At 34.2% G+C, this 21,835-nt stretch overlaps 1 protein-coding gene and 1 long non-coding RNA gene across 2 annotated transcripts; one reads left to right on the top strand and one right to left on the bottom strand.

The window, feature by feature from the left end:
* Positions 1-3,453: 3,453 nt before the first annotated feature.
* LOC117343431 lies at positions 3,454-4,895 on the top strand. The gene is made up of 3 exons (XR_004536015.1): positions 3,454-3,548; positions 3,726-3,779; positions 4,452-4,895. It is a non-coding gene; the product is annotated as an uncharacterized LOC117343431 (long non-coding RNA).
* Positions 4,896-7,594: 2,699 nt separating this feature from the next.
* Positions 7,595-20,397, bottom strand: LOC117343456 (protein LSM12 homolog). Its single transcript, XM_033905812.1, has 5 exons — positions 20,234-20,397; positions 16,312-16,445; positions 14,050-14,159; positions 12,666-12,792; positions 7,595-11,979 (listed from the first exon to the last, which is right to left on the bottom strand). Exons 1-5 carry the CDS (start codon positions 20,364-20,366, stop codon positions 11,890-11,892), a joined length of 594 nt encoding a protein of 197 aa, XP_033761703.1. The 5' UTR covers positions 20,367-20,397; the 3' UTR covers positions 7,595-11,889.
* Between the last annotated feature and the right edge of the window lie 1,438 nt (positions 20,398-21,835).

Below are 21,835 nucleotides of genomic sequence, written 5' to 3' on the forward strand. Positions count from 1 at the left end.
ACAAACCATTTCGCTTTTGTAACAGTTCCTTTACTTATCATGGTTGTTTAAAAATGCTTATGTCTCTTAGTCTCTCCACGGAATTTTATTTTGTGTTATGAAACCGATCCGCTAGAATGTAAACATATTTCAACAATATTTAACATTTCAACTTTCAACTTATCATAATTCATAATTTCAGGACGACAAACGAACCCCTGAAGACTCCAGTAACAATGTGCCATGGGTAAGTACAGGTGACCTTTGTAAATGACGGAGTCAGATGTGAACCAATGAGTTTTTTCAGAAATAAAAGATTATTTGCAGCCATTAGAATAACAATGTGTGGCCACAGACCCACTGATTAGATATCCGAAGCTACTGTATTTGTTGGGGTTATGGCACACATAAAAGTCAACCAAAGTTATGATGTGTTTAAAATCGTTTCAATTGTGACGTCAAAGAGGTATGGCGCATATTGGCCTGTTTCGACCTAACTGTGACCGTTTTCAAAATAAAAAAAATAAATGTTTAAAACTGAGTTTTTGGATACAAACCTTAAATCTATAACATATAAATGTTCATTACAATGGATATTTCATTAAATGACCATAAAGTTGCATCATCGGGCTATTTGCAACTTTCGAGGGGGGTTTTCCCGCATTTATATAATTTTTTGACATAGAGCGCATCGGAAGACCAACTTTTACAATGTCTTATTTTATTCTATGTACCAAAAGACAACTAAAATCCTATTCTTAAAAAGTGGTCCTCCGATGCGGCTGGTACCGAAAAATTGAAAAAAACGTAGTTGATAAAATATTTAATTCAGCATTAACTAGACTGACTTTATCTGATAACATATATATAAACATCTCATTGCCATATGTCCGCATAGCTCATATGGTAGAACCATCGGTTTGCAACCCAAAAGTTTGGAGTTCGAGTCACCAAAATGTTTATTTTTCATATTTTGTTATGTTTCTTAATACCATTTATTTTTTCTTTATCGTATTTTAAAGATATTTGCAACATTAAATGCATATATCCTATAAAATATTTAGTATAAAGATGAAAATGTTGTGATAGGAAAAAAAATTCACTTGGATAAAAAAAAGAGTAAACCCTTAACCGATTAACCCCGTATCATATAAAGTAAAATGAACTGCAGCGTCGACAACAAGCATACATGGATGGGTAGTGTAAAATTCATATTAAACATGTCAATTTTACTTGATTTCATATGGTATTGATTGAGTACAAACAATATCATCCGTTTACAGAGTACAGCGCGCCAATGGAGCATGACGGTCTATTTTGGTAGTGAGAGAATCACTGGGGTCACGTGATAGTTTACCTGTATTTTCAGCCCAGGCTATCGCTGTACGTAGCCTAGGTCAGGACAAGCGGAAAACGACCATACCTCTTTATATATAGGGTGTTTCCATGGCGTCAAATAATTTATTTGCATCATAACATAACAAATGGAGAAGTTATATCAACGTGTTATCACTCAACATACATTTCGAAAATAGTTATTTGCTTTGTGTTCGGGCTCTCTAATTCAATATATGATTTGATTTTTTTTTCAGTTCAATACAAGTTTAGCTGTTTAGGTTGTTCTGGCTCTTTAGTTCAATATATGTTTTAACTTTCTATTCTAAGACATGTTTGACGGTCTAGCTCAATACATGTTTTTACTGTCTAGATCAATACATGTTTGGGCTCTCTAGCTCAATACATGTGTTTGCTGTCTATTTCAATACATGTTTGACGGTCTAGCTCAATACATGTTTTTACTGTCTAGACCAATACATGTTTGGGCTGTCTATTTCAATACATGTTTGGGCTGTCTATTTCAGTACATGTTTGGGCTGTCTTTCATTAACAAATTACTTATATCCAAAGGCAACTCACCAAGTGATGTAAAGTTTCTGTCTCTGCTTTATACTTTTAGGATGCAGATTGGGAATTTTATACCGACACCAGCACTCCATACTGGGTAAGTATTAGCAGCTTTAAATTGTAAGCTATCGAAAGTGCCGTGGAAGAATCTACTGCACTATTACACTATTGCAGTACAATACAAGTACAATACAATATTAACATGACGTGATTGCATTGTCACTATGACGTCATCATTGCCAGCTAGTGTTATATATCATATCCTAGAGGCTGAAAGAGTAAGCACACCCTCGGGGTGGCAGAGAAATCTTGAGCAGGTAAAACGGAAGACAAAACCGTAAATGATGGGAAAAATAAGAATCATGAATCTAAGTTGGAGTTTATTCAGCGCATACTCCGTTTAATGATAGATTCAAGCTAATCCATATAATTTAATATACTGTACATTATTGACGGACTCTTGGTCAAGTACTTGCAAATATGATGTCAATAATCGGTTCAGCATTTCAGTTATACAAGCATAATGATACTATTTCTAGGATGATGGACATTGGGGAATGTCGGAAGCTTACTCCAGTACTCCGTCTTGGGAAGGTGACTCCAGTACTCCGTCTTGGGAAGGTGACTCCAATACTCCGTCTTGGGGAGGTGACTCCAATACTCCGTCTTGGGAAGGTGACTCCAATACTCCGTCTTGGGTAGGTGACTCCAGTACTCCGTCTTGGGTAGGTGACTCCAGTACTCCGTCTTGGGTAGGTGACTCCAGTACTCCAACTTGGGAAGGTGACTCCAATACTCCGTCTTGGGTAGGTGACTCCAATACTCCGTCTTGGGAAGGTGACTCCAATACTCCGTCTTGGGTAGGTGACTCCAGTACTCCGTCTTGGGTAGGTGACTCCAGTACTCCAACTTGGGAAGGTGACTCCAATACTCCGTCTTGGGTAGGTGACTCCAGTACTCCGTCTTGGGTAGGTGACTCCAGTACTCCAACTTGGATAGATGATTTTTAAACACCATTATTTGAAATTTCTCCCTCCAGTCACACTTCCTTGGATCCCATCATTACCCTTCCTAAACTCCCATTTCCTAAAATAAGATCATTATATTTAAATTGATTCTAATGTCATTTTGTGTAAATACTGGTATTTGGTGTAACATTGATGGGAAAGGGCTTCATATAAGTTGGGAAATCTGTGTCCGATCCCCAATGTATTACCAAATTTCAATTTATATTAATTTGTGAAGGCACAGTGAATGCTTTGGTCTACACAAGAGCAGTTCAAAAACGGGAGAGTATCATATTTCTGAAGATACAAAACAGATAGTGTACATTGAAAAAAGAAGGATAAGGGAATATTGAGTTGGAGTCTCAAATTGATTGTAAATAGAAGACAGATTTAAATACAAAATGAAGCATTTGACAAAAATCACCTTAACACTGATGTCCGTATTTTAATTTTTATCTTTTCTGTTTAAAAGGTTCACATGTTCACCGGAATCATGATACCTGAACTATTGGCAGCAAAAACAGTCAATTATCATATAAATAATATATGCAAAACTGTTCTCCTTTAATTTGTTATTGTTATTATGTAATAAATGTCTGACAGTTTCAGTTTGAAAAACGCAGTATCGGTGACAAAGCTGTAAGACAGAGGCCCAAGGTAGGTCAAATATGTTCATTAAAGCATGATCTACATCATAGGAATTAACTCGCGCCATCGTAATAATTACGATTTTCGTGTAATCATATAAACAACTGGTATTTCCAAATAACTGTTTAGCTTATTCAATGATGTATAAAACTGCAAGCTGGTGATTAAATAAAAATATCATTTCAGCCTAAAAGACGTCGTGCTGGTGACAAAACTAATTCCAAACATGATAACTTTGAGGTAAGCGTCAAACTGTTGTATCACAGGCGTCCGCATCTAGTTAGTATTTATAAAAAAAAATATATTAGCCCCTACTCCAACTACATCATATTGTTCTATAATTACTAACCTGATGCAAACGCCTGTGGTTGTATCTGATTCATTAAGTAATTCACTGAAGATGGTATTATTATAATAATCGTAAAAGTATCTTGTATCCACTGTTAATATCAGGCTTACTGTCTTCCAAGTACAGGTGTGCTCTTATACGCTATTAAACCTATGTAATGACATCATTTTTCTGGTAGGGAAATCTCCAAACTTTAATTTGATATACATTTCACAACATTTGAACTTCAAATGAGCGAAAGGAATGTCATAGCTGCGATAGCTCCATACATATAACTCATATATACAAACATATATATTGTCTTGATAAAGGGGCAGATTGCTTCGAAAATTCGCCAATTGGGCCTCGAACTCACGATCTACGGCACCCAATCGCCTAGCCAGAAATACCTGCATCTTATATCACTGCACCACATCGGCGTTCTTATAAAAGAACGTTTACCTGTATATTCCATCACAGGAATATTTTAACACGTACACTCAGTACCATCTACTGAATATTAAGATTTTTGCTCAAGAACACACTGTCAGCTACTTTTGTATAACGAAAACGTTATTTTACAGAATATCAAGAGGCGGGTTAAAAAACTCCAAAGGCGAATATGAAAACCTACTGACCACGCGGAGAGGATAACAACAGCTACCAAATATGGCAATCCTAATTATCATTTATTCAATCCTATTCATAAGTTATATAAGATATTTTTAGATAATATATGTTTATAAGATAAATTATGTCTAAAAAAGATACTGTATTTTATGTTGGTTAAATACTTCATTTACTTTGAAAATATATCTTTTGGTTTGGTTTGGTATTGTTTAACGTTCCATATGTATTAACAGCTAAGGTCATTTAAGGACGACCTCCTCGTGTGCAAGATAAACATTTTAGATATAAGATGTTTTATACAAGTAATATCCGTACCATTGTTCTATATGCCAGTAAAGGTACAACTGTAGTGACGAATCATGCATTTTACATTTGTAATTAAATGAATGTCAATATGACAAAGGGTCTTTTCCTTATATCCTTACCGCATTCGACCTAATAAGCTCACCAAACACAGAAAAAAGTGTGAAATTTTAGTGGAAACTTTCTTGTTCAGATACATACCTAAGTGAAAAAGGAAAAAAACAATTCCTTCTTCTTCGTTTGAAGACTATATTGGCCGACCAAAGAGGTAGGGAACGTTTTTTTTTTCAATTAGGGCACCCATCCTCTTTTCCTGAAAAAAAAAAAGTTGAGGTATCCTTGTAAGGGAAGTGCACTTATTAGTTCGGGTACGATATTATATATTTTTAAAAGTTCATTAAACGGATGACTCAGGGAAACGTTATTTTAGGAAACATTATAATCTAAAAGAGTTTACCGAGAGACTGTGCTATATTTGTATGTATGTACACTGGGGGCACCAACTGATATACTTCACGGGGGATAACTTGGTTTGGTCATCCTTAACCATCCACAGAAGATTACAGAGTTCGATGTCTTTGGCATTATAACGTCTACCACCTGGATCTGATATCTGTGTCATTATAACGTCTACCACCTGGATCTGATATCTATGGCATTATAACGTCTACAACCTGGATCTGATATCTATGGTATTATAACGTCTACCACCTGGATCTGATATCTATGGCATTATAACGTCTACCACCTGGATCTGATATCTATGGCATTATAACGTCTACCACCTGGATCTGATATCTATGGCATTATAACGTCTACCACCTGGATCTGATATCTATGGCATTATAACGTCTACCACCTGGATCTGATATCTATGGCATTATAACGTCTACCACCTGGATCTGATATCTATGGCATTATAACGTCTACCACCTGGATCTGATATCTATGGCATTATAACGTCTACCACCTGGATCTGATATCTATGGCATTATAACGTCTACCACCTGAATCCTCCACAGGGGGATTACTGGACCCGGCATTGTAACATCACCAAAACAAGAGATCCCAGAGGGATCTTGGCGCCCACCATTGAATGTTCTTCATAGGTTCCATGTCAGATTGATCTTTTCTCTACTTTTCTCTTCTTCTAAGTCTTACTAATCTGTGTAAATTCAGAAGAAACCTCTAGTACTTTTCAAACAAGGGAAACCTATATATAAAATTTAAGATTAAGGCACCAAGGGGAACCTATATATGGAATTTGAGAAAGATTCCTTCAGTACTTTCTGAGAAATAGCGATAACAAACTTCAATTGTCAAAATCCAAGATGGCTGCCTATCGGCCATGTTGTTTTCCGATTGGTCTCAAAATACAATATGCATAACTAGGCACCTGGGGGAACCTACATATGAAATTTGAGGAAGATCCCTTCATTAGTTTCTTAGAAATAGCAATAACCAGTTTCAATTTTCGAAATCCAAGATGGCTGCCTGTCGGCCATGTTGTATTCTGGTTAGTCTCAAAATACAATATGCATAACTAGGCACCAAGGGGAACCTACATATGAAATTTCAGGAAGATCCCTTCAGTGCTTTCTGAGAATTATCGATAACAAACTTCAATTGTCAAAATCCAAGATGGCTGCCTGCCGGCCATGTTGTTTTCTGATTGGTCTCAAAATGCAATATGCATAACTAAGCACCAAGGGGAACCTACGTATGAAATTGGAGAAAGATCCCTTCAGTACTTTCTCAGAAATAGCGATAACAAACTTCAATGATCAAAATCCAAGATGGCTGCCTGTCGGCCATGTTGTTTTCCGATCAGTCCCAAAATGCTATATGCATTACTAGGCACCAAGGGGAACCTACTTATGAAATTTGAGAACGATCCCTTCAGTACTTTCTCAGAAATAGCGATAACAAACTTCAATGGTCAAAATCCAAGATGGCTGCCTGACGGCCATGTTGTTTTCCGATCGGTCCCAAAATGCAATATGCATAACAAGGCACCAAGGGGAACCCACATATGAAATTTGAGAAAGATCCCTTCAGTACTTTCTCAGAAATAGCGATAACAAACTTCAATGGTCAAAATCCAAGATGGCTGCCTGTCGGCCATGTTGTTTTCCGATCGGTCCCAAAATGCAATATGCATAACTACGCACCAAGGGGAACCTACATATGAAATTTGAGAAAGATCCCTTCAGTACTTTCTGAGGATTAGCGATAACAAGAATTGTTTACGGACGGACGGACCACGGACCATGGAAGCAGGGCGATTTGAATAGCCCACCATCTGATGATGATGGGCTAATGAACCACTTCAATCCTCCACATCTACCACCTGAATCCTCCACAGGGGGGTTACTGGACTCGGCATTGTAACATCACCAAAATGAACCACTTCGATCCTAGGACCACATAGGATTACTGGGTTTAGTGTCTATGGCATTGGGATATCTGCCAATTTGACCGCCACAGGGGGTTACTGGGTCGGGTGTCTATGACATTGAAACATCTACTACCTCAAACTTCCACAGAGGGATTACTAGGGCTGATGTGTATGGCATCATAACATCTAACCTTAATTATCCACAGGGGGTTACTGGGTCGAGTGTCTATGGCATTGAAACATCTACCACTCTAACCTCCACAGGGGATTACTGGTTCCGGTGTCTGTGACATTGAAATATCTATCGACTCATCATTTCTAGTGATATGATAGAAAATATAGGTCCCAACTATTTAGCACCATCTTCAAAGCCAACAAAAAAAAGCAACAAGTAGCACTTTTTTGAAAATGTGTTTTATTTTTTTTTTATCACCTGCCCTGTTCATTGGTACATAAACATTTCCTTCTCTTGTTTACTCTGTAAGCAGACTTCTTTTGGGATCAGTAAACAAATAAAATGTTTGCACGAAAAGATATAAAACTGTTTATGATTCCATGGGCGTAAAAACACTTTTTGTGTTGTCTGTCTTGTTTATGTGTTTGTGGTCTACGAAGTATTTGTATTTTGATAAAAATAAATAGCTTTGAAAAGTATATAGTGCATTCACTGTAAATTTATTTGATTAAAATAATATAATTGAAAAACTGATTTTTTTCTTCAAAATGTCTTATTTTACCAAAGAAATAGTTCTTCAGGACTAGTAAAAGGGAGATAACACCCTTAAAATTCTAGCTACATACAAACATGTGGCAAATCTTATCGACATGGGTTCCAGCTGTTTTTTTCTCCAGATAATTATGTTTTATAAATTGTTCTGTGTAGATATCAATTTGCACTCAATTTGATATGCTGAGTTCCACATGAATATTCCACCTCCCATCAAAATGAATTTATATTGAGAATGATAGCAACATCACAAATCTAAATACCTACATAGTGTTCCTGCATGTATGCCAATAGTATGTTTCTGGTTCAATTATTGATCAGCTCCAGCTTATAGAATACAGCTAACCTATACACTGCTCATCTATTCCACCCTGCTTTACAGGAAATTGCTGTTAGAAAACAACTGAAATGGTTCATGACAACTTTTATCTTTCAAATAAGCGATGTATTGTGTAAAAAAAATAATTAAATGATGAAACACTGTTGGAAATAATATAGCTATAGAAATTACCAAAAAGGCATTACAGGAAAAAAGGCATAAGTGTTTCATTGTACATGTATTTATATATATCAACTATTTGTTACTGTGGCAAATTTGTGCATCATGTTATGTCTACCACAAACTTCATTTTCATATCATTTTTCACCATAAAATTACGTATGAAACAGACCACAAAAATTTGTTATGTCATCCATACCAAGTTTACAGTATCAGATAAAGATGAACACTTGTTATGAAATCAGACATCATGACCTTTGACACCTTCAGAAACCTACAAGGCTCTGCTGTTTCGTTTGTGTGAAAGACTACCAATGAGACTGTTATTTTGCTTGTGTCCCGCAGCAGAGGTTTGTGGGCTTCTGACGTTATGATCTTGGTAGTCTAGGTTAAAAGTAGAAGTGATCATCTTTCGGATGAATTTATTTTGGACATATTCAATAAATGTCTTCTAGCATAAATAATTTATATCACAACCATACCAAACATCTGAATTCCCCAGTTTTCAAAACTGAACACACTACTTAACAAATAGCTAGATATGGTGATTTATTTTCAGCAGAAAGAATTTGTTTTCTAAAACAAGGAAGAATGTGCAATTTTTTAACAATATATGCATAATTCCTCCTGAAAGATATTGCTGTATAATATTGATCATCTGTAAAACATCTATTTTCTATGGTTCAAAATTTTACAGTTTTACTTGAAGTATGCATTTTTCTGAAATTGTTAAAGACAATAATTTTTCTATTACCCTTAGTTTCAAAGCATCTGATTTTTTGCAAATTCCTTCTTCCCTAGAAAATGTTCAAAAAATGGAACAGCGACCCCTTGAAAATGATAACTTAAATCAAAGTTTTTCTGTCTGATTGTAGTTCTTTCAGGCTATTATAAAGCATATCCCAGATTGTATGTGTGGAGTGGAAAGCACTTTTTCTTGGTACTACACAATCTAACAAATACAGAGACTGATATTAAGAAAGATAGATAGACCTGAACTAGTGTCTCCAATCATTATCATCAATTTCTGTGCCTCTGCCCCACATTATTATATTGGAAATACATTTGTGAATTAAATTATATCACAAAAAGTTGTATCTAAAAGCTAAGAAACAGGACAATAAAGAAGATATTATCCCAGAATCACTAGGATGGAAGATCAAGAAGCTGTCACTTGAGAAAGGGCAGCACAGCAGCCGAGGAAATGCATATACACAGAATAGGTACAGCTTAGACCGGATGACAAAAACACATTAAAGACCAAAATGTAGAAACTCTGCATATCATAATCATTTTAAGATTTAGCTTCAGTTACATACTCATTCAGGAAAAAAAAACCCAGTTTTCTGGGTGATCAGTTGAAAACGAAAACTTCCTAGTGAAAATATACAGCCTATGATATCAGGCATCACACCTTAAACGATGGATCTTAAGGGTGTCTGGCAAATCCCACAGACCGTGTTTTGACTTTTCAACGTTAAGGTTGCAAGTTGTTTTACTGTGACATACAGACTTAAGGCTGTATGCTATTTTATTGTGACATACACACTTAAGGCTGTACACTATCTTATTGAAACATATTGACTATGTTACCTTGTAGTGATGTAGGGACTTAAGGTTGTATGATACCTAACTGGGACATGGACAGTCACACTAAAAGCTTTACATAAACTTTACCTTATATTTTAATTTAATTACTGTGACATGGTGACTTATAAAAAGGCTGTATGTTACCTTGTTGTGATATACAGACTTAATGGTGTATGTCACTTTTTTTATGACATATAGAGACCTAAGGCTGTATGCTGTCTAATTACAAAATTTATCTTTTTCATACCAGAGTCCAATCTACTCTGTGATTACTAAAATGAATATAACACACATGTATTGACATAATATTTAAAGGTAAAAATTTACAAAACCTGCAAAATATTGTATCCCTTTTAAAGCATATCAAATGATAATGTAACTGAAGCTAATGTCTGTGAATTAAACTTTGAAGACATTTTTGACTGTCAAAACATATTTCATTCAGGTAATTTTATTAACCTGTATAGTAACTGTTAAATTATATACATACAGTGCCTTTTGGTTACGGTCAACGTATTTGCACTGAAATGCTTTCTTTTACAGCACATAACAGTTTTTATACACATAACTTACTTCTTATACAAAATTCATCAACGTAATACAAGAACACATAAAGTCGCAAACTACTTTTCCAGTTTTTACTGTCTTTAGCGACCATACAGAGAACAGTAAAATAGCACAGATATAAAATGTGCATAGAAACAAAAATCGAAAATAAAAAATTGCTGTTCTGAGTGTTGTTAAAATCCACATGTGTGCAGCTTTGTTAATGAATAAACTCTTTAATGCATACATATGGCTTATCATGAGTAAGAAACCATAGTAAATCCTGTTATTCAAACATCTCAGTGTAAACCCTATGTGTAAAGGTGCATATAGCAAGTTTTTTCTGCCATCTTTATGATACGCATGATTATTTCAAGCATCAAAATCTTTGTTCAAAACGTTGTTTCAAATTATTACATTGATGATTATTAAATAAAAACATATCAAAAGATATATTTAATTTGAAAATAAAGGCTGGTGACAGACTATTTGCTCATAATTTTATTTGTGGTAGATAGCCAAATCTTCAAATTCTCTGTACCTGCCAGGGGACATCTTACATCATGATCATGAGCTCCAAACACAAAGTTAAAAAAAAAAAACATAAAGAAAAAAATAAAAATCAAAGAAAAAATATAAGTTAACTTAAAGCAAATGTAGAAAACTACAGTTTTTTTGTTTTTATAAATGCATTATATTTTTTTGATAAACATTTTTCACAAAAAAACATGTTTTATAGGTAGTGTAACTCTCACTGAAATGAATTCTTCAAAGACTAAAGATTACCTGATCGTGACATCAGAAGTACACATTGTACAAGTACTTAGTACCTTCCATACAAAGATTGTTTCCTTATGCAAAAATGGAAATATGTATTCAGGATTTCTTCATACAGCTGTTCATTAACATGATACTATAATGCTTTTTCCACAGTTTGCCAAAAATGTAAGCCATATTGAAATAATATGTTCACATATTTTTTTCTATATTGAACTTTCCATTCTTTGCAAAATATATATATATTAATTAAATACAAGAATAGACAGACAAAAAGAGTAAACCTATCTATATTTATGACTATTTTTAAGTCATATTATTTTGTTACACAATGTATTACTGGTATGCAACTGTTTTGCTTGTGATCTGTTTTAATGTAAATGTCTAGAAAAATAAATAGTTCTCGAAATTAGACAGATGTACAATTAATTAAGATGTTATTGTTGGAAATAACTTTTGACAAAAGAAATATCTGTCACTGCTGTTTGTATTCCATGTATGAGATTACGCTGTGTTGAAGTTTTGAATTTCTTTTTTCCTGGCTTGCGCTATTCAAGAAGACACTGGTGAAGGTGACGATGGGGACATTGACTTGCGTGATTCTGTTTTTTGTCCCTCCTCTGTTACATGGTGTTTACGAACCTAAAACAAAATCATTTATTAGAAGTACTCAGGATACTTAAGGCAGATTTTTCTCTGCTATTATTTTAGAAGAACAATTTTCTGGATAGATTCTGAAATGTCTACAAAAATTTGAAGATTGATCCCAAAATTATTTTTAAGGTGCAATATTTGAGATGATCCCAAAAACCAACAAACAAGTCCCTTTAAAAAGTTTATGTGAAACGTTTTCCAGGTTGAATCCCAAAAACCATATATGATAATGTAAGACTTTACAATGGATTGTTATATAGTAAAATAACCAAAATTCACATGAGCAAATAAATGAGGTCCCAGAGGGATCTTGACGCCCACCATTGAATGATCCATATCAGTCAAATGAAAGACTGGTCTTTTTTCTTCTTTTCCCTTCTTTCACTCTTTCTTCAAAACATTTAATAACTTTATATAACACGATATAGCAGGGGCAACCTGAAATTGTCGCAATCAAAGATGGCCGCCTGTCAGCCATGTTGTTTTCCGATCGGTCCCAAAATGCAATTTGCACAACTAAGGACCAAGGGAAACTTACATATTAAATTTGAGAAAGATCCCTTTAGTACTTTCTGAAACAAAGCGGTAACAAACTTCAATTGTCAAAATCCAAGATGGCTGCCTGTCTTTGTATTCAATCAATAAATCTAGACCTCTCGATTCAGTGCACTTACAATTTTTTTCACATGACTTAACAGTTGTCCATCCCTGCCACGGCAATCCTCCACATTATAGGGTGGGCGTATTGACACCTCGTCCATCACAACAATGTTCTTGCCCTCCCATCTAGAATCATTTAGTCTGTGGACAAAAAAAATCTCTAAGTATAACAAGGCAAAGCATTGTATGTAAAGTGGTCAGGATGGCTATAGATTTAGGTAAAATTAGTATTGTATGAGGTAAATCCCACTGCCAACTGGTGGCTGCAGTTGGTCGATCTAAAAACAACGCAAATTTTGCAGGGTATAGGAAAACTCCAATCAACCATAATTTCTAAATTTCATTGCTGCATAATGCCATCACTTATAAAACCAACACTGAAAATGAAACATCTGTATCATATTTCCAACGGTTAAAAATCCAACATTATTTTATTTCCTATAATTAATATTCTTTTTTAATGCCAAAACATGAATATGATATATAACGCATATGACATCACAAAATCACATACTCTATAGTTAGTTGGCATAACTGTATTTCCAAAGAACCATACTGCATACAAGTGCAAATATAAATTAAAGTTATAATTCTACACTATTTTTTTTTAAATGGGAATATTTTACCTAATTTCACAATATTTTGAAATATTTACATTAGATTTCAAACAGATTATGACAGCTGTATATTGTATGCCAGAGCTTAGATTTTAGCAACTTCCCTTTTGGCCCCATGTATTGAAGCTTAGAAAAAGGGGATTTTACTAATTCAGATGGAAATCTTCAGGATATAATGGGAATTTTCTCGCCCAAATGGTAAATTCCTCAGAAAAGGTTAATAATTCCCCTTCGAACGAGGTAAATCCCATTTTCGTCTTCCCTAGTATATACTAGTACTGCACGTACAAATGTATATACCAGATATATAAATACTAATTTGTCCATCATTAATTTGTTGTTTGCAATCCTACTAACCTGAAAGTGATATAAATTTATAACTGTGGTAAATCCCACAATAATCGTTGAAAAGTACAATTTACACTAATTTTTTAGTCTGATATTTTAAGAGTCAAGTCCAAACAAAGCTTGGTAGTTTTAAGTATAAAGCAACATAAAATAATTATATGGTTAACATTCTGTCAGTTTGAACAAATATAAAAAATACAGTGTGCTGAACCTGTTCGAATACAAAATTGTATGCTTCAGAAAATAAGTGCGAGTTCAAACTATCAGAGTCGACGACATCAGCAAATTTAAAAGTCCTCTGCAAAGTGTAAATCATGCCAAAGGCTCACAAGCTAAAAAGTTGCTTTTACTGAAAAAAAACTGTGTTTATTCAAACTGACCAGAGGTTTACCTTAATTGGTATGACTGATGATTCATACAAACTACCACTTACGTTTTCACAATGGAATTAAACACCTTCTGTCCATCAGCACTCACTCCTATTCCAATGTAATTTACTTTCTGCTTTTTTGCCTCCAGATTTTCCCTCAATCTGGTAGTAATCTACAAGATAAAGCATCACCATAGTCACAGGGAATTGTTTGAAGTTTAAAATAAAGTATTCCTTTTTATTCATCATATGCATCCCAAATTCTGTTGACGATGCCTATGTTTGCCCCCCAGTTATATTATTATTAGTACTTAATCAATTATATTGCACTAGCAGTGGGACTATCTTGCAGCAAATTTAGATCATATACCTATAGCTAATACATGAAATGTGTAAATTTTGTTCAAACAATATCACAAATATTTTATAATTTTGGTCTTTATTGTTGTAATAATATAAAATGTATACTAGTATTTTATTAGTAAATTGCGCATGCACATTTTCTAATTTCATTTTTGAATGTCTTCATTTGAATTTTTAGATTTCATTTTAATGTAAATAATTCATTAATTACAAATATATTTTAGATGAATTTATAATTGGTAATTGTATCCAAATTAAACATTATGTACATCAATATCATTGGTACAAAATAAAGCCGAACCCGGTTATATTGAAATCCTCAGGAAATGGAAAAATTCTTCAAATTAACCGGTTTTCAATATAAACAGGATCCAGCCTGTGGGCGCCATATTAAAGTACCGTTCTAAATCAAACAACACACCATTGTCCAATATAGTTAATCCACATAACAGTTTCCGGTACGTCAGGGTTACTTTCCAAGAAACTACCATCTGTAATCAGTCATGTGCATTGGTGATTGATGCATTTCCACGAATTGTTTGAGGGTCGTCATCAATATCACTGTCCTGGTTACGTTGTTATCATTGTCTGTCAAATCCCTAACAATGACCTTGTCATATGTAATTATCTCGTAATTATTAAAAGTCACTATTTATTTATATTGTGTAGATCAGAATTTCATTTTAATCTGTCTATTGATCAGACGCACGTAACGTAATGGCCAGTTATTGAAGCCAGTCGTGAGGACTTTCAATTGAAGCGATACATAAACAATGGTTTAACATTGCCGGAGGCAATAGTTTCCTTTCAAATAAAGTAATATTTTAAATAAACCAATTTCAAAATAACCGATGAAACAATACAAAGACAAAGAAGGCGATTTTATTTCACTTCAAATCAAACGTTATTTCAATATATATCCGATTTCAAATTCAGCGAATTCAACTGTATATATATATATGTAGAGGATCTGTAATCTATTAATCTAATTAAAATCTTTCTGTATGTTAATTGTAAAATTGGGGTGCGAGATATTCACACTCTTAATAGGTTTAATTGTTGCTTGTTTATGTAATTTTTACTATATTCATGATGAATTGTGAAAGTGAACATTCACATTGCGAAGCATGTCAGAAATAAGCAGGAGTTATGTTTCTTTAACATGAATATACTGCATCATGAACAAACCATAACCTCAGACAACGGACTAATATCTAAGTCTCTAGACTCGGTGTCCAACTGAAAACTTATATACAACATGTAAATTGTGGGCTAGGTGTGTTACTATCAGTACATGGTAAGAATTGATCTAATTTATTCATGTATTGACATGCTTGATAGATATACAAAACCAATGTATTACAAACGTCACACATGACTGTCTCAACCATCACCTATTCCAATCTTACTCTTCAAATCCTGTAAATACAGGTGTCTTGTCAAGGAAAACAAAATACTGGATTAACAGTTGTATGACTACATATATATACCTGTTACCTCATAGCAATAAAACCTATAATACTACAGTACTATATAGCCTGACACTACCAACAGATTGTGTGAAATCCTATAATGAATATAATCCATAATTGTATGTTTTGTGGATATTTCTGATAGGTCTAAATTTGATTACCCTCATGAGGGTTATCAAATTTAGACCTTCTATATGATCACCAGACTTGTTTATCATATTGGATAAAATGAAATCATGTATCTGACTAAATGAAAATTGATTATCTGATAAAATGAAATTATACATCTAATCAAATAAGATCATATTTAAATTTTCATTTAACAGATATTTAATTTCATTTCATCATATATATATATGATAAAATGAAATTATATATCTGTTAAATGAAAATTATATATCTGATAAAATGAAATTATATATCTGATAAAATGAAAAACTTCTCAGATAAACGTGTGTTACAATATAAGATAAACCAGCAGCACACAAACCTTCTGTAAGTTAAGACTGGCCATTGCTGGGGCAGGCTCATCGGACTCCTGAATGATTTTGACGTCACTCACATATGTCAGGTTCACCATTCGGATGTCATGACGGTTGTGTTTCCCACTTGCCGCTGAAGTTTCTTGCCATGGTAAAGGAAATTATCAACTCAATGTTTCACTGATATGAAAGAAGCATAGTGTTTCAGGACTGTTTGACTTCCCAAAATGATATTTGACTTTCAGTCTTAAAGGGACATATCTGACACAAATCAAAAGGTTTCTGATCATGATCATGCATCATATAATTATCAGCCATTTAAAAATCTGATATTGACCATCTAATATCTGATCTCCTGTCATAGTGAAAAGGAGGAAAAAAGCCAACCCGCTCTCTGGTTGATATACGTCTGGTTGATATACTTTATTGTTTTTAACTATTCATTACCATTGTATGGACATATAATAACCAGGTTCATAGGACCTGATGAGATCTTACGTGACACAGGGTATTCCTCATGCTAAAAACAGATACAGGTGAGATTTGTAAACATGTGATTTAATACAAATATGGTGGAGAAATGTTAGGAAACTCCGAGTTGGATTATATAATGAGTGGATTGACATGTTTATGGTTGGTGACATGTATGTCTGTATGGTGATCAGGTATATATATACAGGAGGGCCTCTTATGTAGAAAATGATTGATGTTTCGATACATCTGTCCACGTGCCAGTATATTGAACAGTTGAAACATATGATGAAGTACTAGCAACCCAAGTCAGCTTCCCTGTCCCCCTGTTCACTATGGCAGGAGTTCTGATGTTAGTCAGACCATATCAGATTTTTAAGAGACATAAAACAGAAATATTTGGATTAATTTGACATATGCTTTAAATTTGACTCTTCTAATTTCTAAGAAATAGTGATTTGACTTCTGACACTGGCAAAAGACAAAGGTCAACTGGTTTACCTGGAGAACCAGAACTACCCACATGTACACCAGTGGTGCCAACAAATTCATTGCAGCAGCAGTATCTCAACGGGACGTAATATGATGTAGCCTAGTAGGCTAGCTGCCTTTAGCAGTTGATGTATGTAGTACCAATTGTGACAATGACATAAATTGTTGTGTAAAAGCAGTCGTTAATGACATGATCAATTTAAATACAAAGAGATTGTAAGAAGGCACCATACGATTATTGACTTTTGTTGAAGTGCAGCCTATATGAGCCTGGTCAAGAGTTTGATCATCAAGACCGAAAGCTGTGGTAAACAAACTCTTGACCAGGTCAAATTTAACATATTTCTTTCACATAAATCACAAAAAATACATTTCACAACGGAAACCTGAATTTTAACTCCTGTCAGGCACTCTGCAGCAGGAAACAGACACTTGTGCGCGATAGACATTCATCAAGTATATATGGCAACCAAAAAAAGAGTGGAACATCTGTATGTTTCCTAATGTTAAAAGATAAGAATGCACCTGTCTGACCAAATTGCATTTTCCTAGATGCTTTCTTAAAACTCCCACCCTCTACCTCTGGGTGGCGAGTTCGAATTCGAGTTAAATGACCCCGGCTATTAATAGGACATTAAACAAAAACAAACCAAAACTTAAAACTCCTGTGCACTTAATATCCTTGTGATCAAGAGTGACTGGTATATGTTACAAGTTACTCCAATAATATTAGAGGTTTACACGACAGGAAACTTTTGACAGGCTGTCATGTAACCTCTAATTACCACCGTACGTAAAACCTGTTGCTGTGACCCACCTAATTAAAGTTGTTTAAAAGTTATCTTTAATCACATTTCATATGCTCTGACTTACCACATTCTATTTATCTATCATAAATACACAAATTAAAGTTACACAACGTGTGTCCATATCTATATCCAAGATCAGTGATTATTAGCCTCTTTTGTTGTTAAGCATAGGTCCCATTTGTATATACAGAGGAGCCCACTTATTTGCATATCGGTTATTTGAATATCCCGCTTATTTGCATAAAATTCTTAGGTCCCAATTTTTTTCTTCTTTATCTTTGTATTTTAATCCCGTGTATTTGCATCGACTAAAACACCGACTCCCGCTTATATGCATATAAAAATTGCAAAAAAATCGAAAATTATTAATTGATTTTAGGGTATTTTTGTGATTTTCCCGTAATAAAAGTTTTATGAAAGGTATTTGAACTTGCATATGTATTTGACACGATGTACAACGTCATCTAATCATTGGTTCCCACTTCGTCAAAACAGGTTATGTTCGATGCATCGATATCGACATTTAGTTATTATCCAGACCATATCAGTAGCATTGTGAAGAAGAATTACTGAATAAAATATGTATATGCCTCATCTTTTGATGAGATTTGTTTATTTATTACAGCATCGATCCAAACCTGTGTTCTGTGCACTTGAACTCGCTGAAGCAGGTTGCGATCGCCATGATTGTTTTCTAGGCGCGTTTCATTGTGGGGGCATATGTGTAATAAACGACAACTCTTTGTGTGTGTGCGCCATTTTCCAAAACAAACCCAAACGACAATACACATGTCACGGTCATTTAAGACAGTCTATTGCTTCAGCAGTTCATCATCTATGATCAAACAACTAATATACTTATAGCAGGAACACAATGCATCTCGAAACAATAATGAATGTTAATTGAAACGATGACATTGTACATCGTAGTGCCAACCCACGCGTGTATGACCGATATCGAACCCAGAGACAAGTAGTAAACGATGAAGTGTATGCAAATATTTGTACATTTACTAAGAATAACAACCCATGTATTTCATATTTACTCTTAAATTTTAAATAGTGTTTTTTTCTAAATATATTTTTAATGCAAATAACGTAAACAATCATATAGTGCCCATTTTGAGAACCTACCTGGCGATCTACATAGTGTATAAGAGGGGCCAAAACCCAACTCCGCCTATACAAATACTCCGGTTATTTGCATATTTTGCCATGGAAAATGGGCTATGCAAATAAGCGGGTTGCTCTGTACCGCCATACTTGTTTTCATTGTGACCTCTCGAGGTTATTTCTGGTTTATCCAAATTTGGAGTTGAAATAGACGAAACAAACGAAACGCTGTGAAAATATTGTGTTATGTTTTACGTTTTATTTGTATTTTATAATAACCGGAACAGCAAAGTTGTTTTAGTGACCCAATATTTGAACACAGGAGGTTGCAAGTGAATTATTGTGGATATAATTATATTTAAGAGGTGTCCATCAACAGTTTGTGCATAAATGGATTGATACTTCATCAACAAGTAAGCGTATAACATATATTTGTTAACATGAATTATCGGTTTAGATGGTTTATGACACTTTTTTGTCGCGTCCCAGAATCAGGGCGCTGGCAGATACAAGAAAAACACGCTGATCGGATATGAGGTCGCAATATCCAACAATGTAATCAGGTGGAATAAGACCTCATATACGTATAGGAGTAGTTACTAGTCTGCTCTAGGCCTAGTCTATCATTATTGTGAAATAATTTCATTTTTTTTTCTAATTCAACAGTAAACTTCAGTATTTCAGTTTAATTGAAATAAAACATTATCGCAAGCAACTTTAAACCTTTCGGGTACTTGCATAGGAGATAAGCAAAACTGCAACTTGATATTTTTATGCAATTATATTGGGAATAAAGCAGCACGCCCCTCTTTCTGTGTCCGTAAGAAGATAAAAACGTTATTTCAATTTTGCATAACTAACTGAAAAAATCTGCTTCCGCTATGAAAATAAAGCATCTATAATATTTTGAAGAGCGAAAAGAAATCGACCAAAAGCGAGTACATTTTGAGACATTTCAACAGTGGCTTGTTTTGCATCCCGGTTCCGACGTGTTGTCATTAGAAGACCCGAGATTTGGATGATTCGTACAAACCGCAAAGGATACTGATTGCAAGCATTTTGGTTCCTTCATCAAAAGCGAGTACTTCTCCTTGTAATTTCTGGTTATAACATGTCGTACAGCTTACGATACTTCCTATACTGAAGTATTCGCCGTCCTGTGCCATCTCGATCTTCATTTTTCGCTGGACAGCCTTTTTTTCCGAACGTATGCCGCACCTTCGAAAGTCTTCCGTTTTGATTGGCTGATATGCACTCAGTATTTCGTGATACGCTATAATTCTTTTTATCTTGGCCAGTATTTGTTAGATTACCTAACAAAATAGCACTAATAACATAACAGATGATCATATATTTATTGATTAAGTGAATTAAGTAAGCTTTTTATTTTCCGATGGAAAATGTCTTCAGTTTCAAGGAAATTCGTGATGTATTTTTGTTGTGATTAACCTGAATGATCAGACGTTAATGTCAAAGGAACTGAAATTAATTTACGCATTTGCTTTACTCAGTTGCAGTCACGTGCTAGTCGGACAAAAGCGCTGTCTTTATTAGTAATTAGAATCTATATATAAACAATCGAAAAGGAAGATATTAAATCACGGACTTGATATGAAAGTCTTTGCTTAAATACAGATAGACAGAAAGAGAGATAAGAGATAACTTTTAGAATTCGATCAGCGAAAAAAACCGCACACGAATAAGGCGGCAACAATCTGGATTGCTAATAACATATTTTTGATTTGCTTTAGAATATCTTATTTTGGGGGCGTTTCTTTATGCTCCTCTTTTTGTAATGTCATGTATACATGCACATACATGCACATAACTCATAGCCGGGCGATCATTGATTGTTTTGATCATTTTAACAATCTTCAACTCTATATATATACAGAGACGTATATATATACAAGTCTCTGATATAACAGAGACATACATATTTGTCTCTGGATATATATACATGTATATAAAAAAAAAACACCTAAATTTCTTGTTTCCGTGTCATTCAACCATGGAATTTCTACCAGAGGACGTTTTATCGGCTCCATCAATCAACACCTTCAAAGAGAAACTAATAAATTCTGGAAAGACCAAAAGAAAAATATCCAACCACCATGTATACATATGTATATTTCTTCTGTTACTGGACTGTGTCTTTTCACCAAATGCAAGGCGCGCTGTACGCAGTAACAAAGGCTACCTATATAAGGCTATCGAGCAGTTATATTCAAAGAGCTACTAAAAAGGTTTTGGAAGTTTAGTTAGATGTTATATTTCAACCTTTTTATTCTTGTTAATTGTACACTGTAACTAAATTAAGACTTTACTTTGTATAAATCCTTTAACTAAGTTAAATTGTTCAAGCCAAGTTTCATTTATCGTTTGGTACTTTATATTTTGTATTGATTTATTAGTTATATATTTCACATGTTTAATTCCAGTAATTTTGTTTTCATCACATGAAAGTATATAATAAAACATTTGAAAACAATTATCATTACTTGAACATTTTTAATTTGATACATTTAATCTAAATTGAAGTTTAATTTCAGATTAGATTAAGCAGCGTATTCATAATTTCATTTTTGATGTGATATCATGCTTATTAAAACCTAATTCAGTCCATAATATATGTTGTACATATGAT

This window comes from Pecten maximus, chromosome 15, assembly GCF_902652985.1.
Source record: "Pecten maximus chromosome 15, xPecMax1.1, whole genome shotgun sequence".
Classification (NCBI taxonomy): Eukaryota; Metazoa; Mollusca; class Bivalvia; order Pectinida; family Pectinidae; genus Pecten; species Pecten maximus.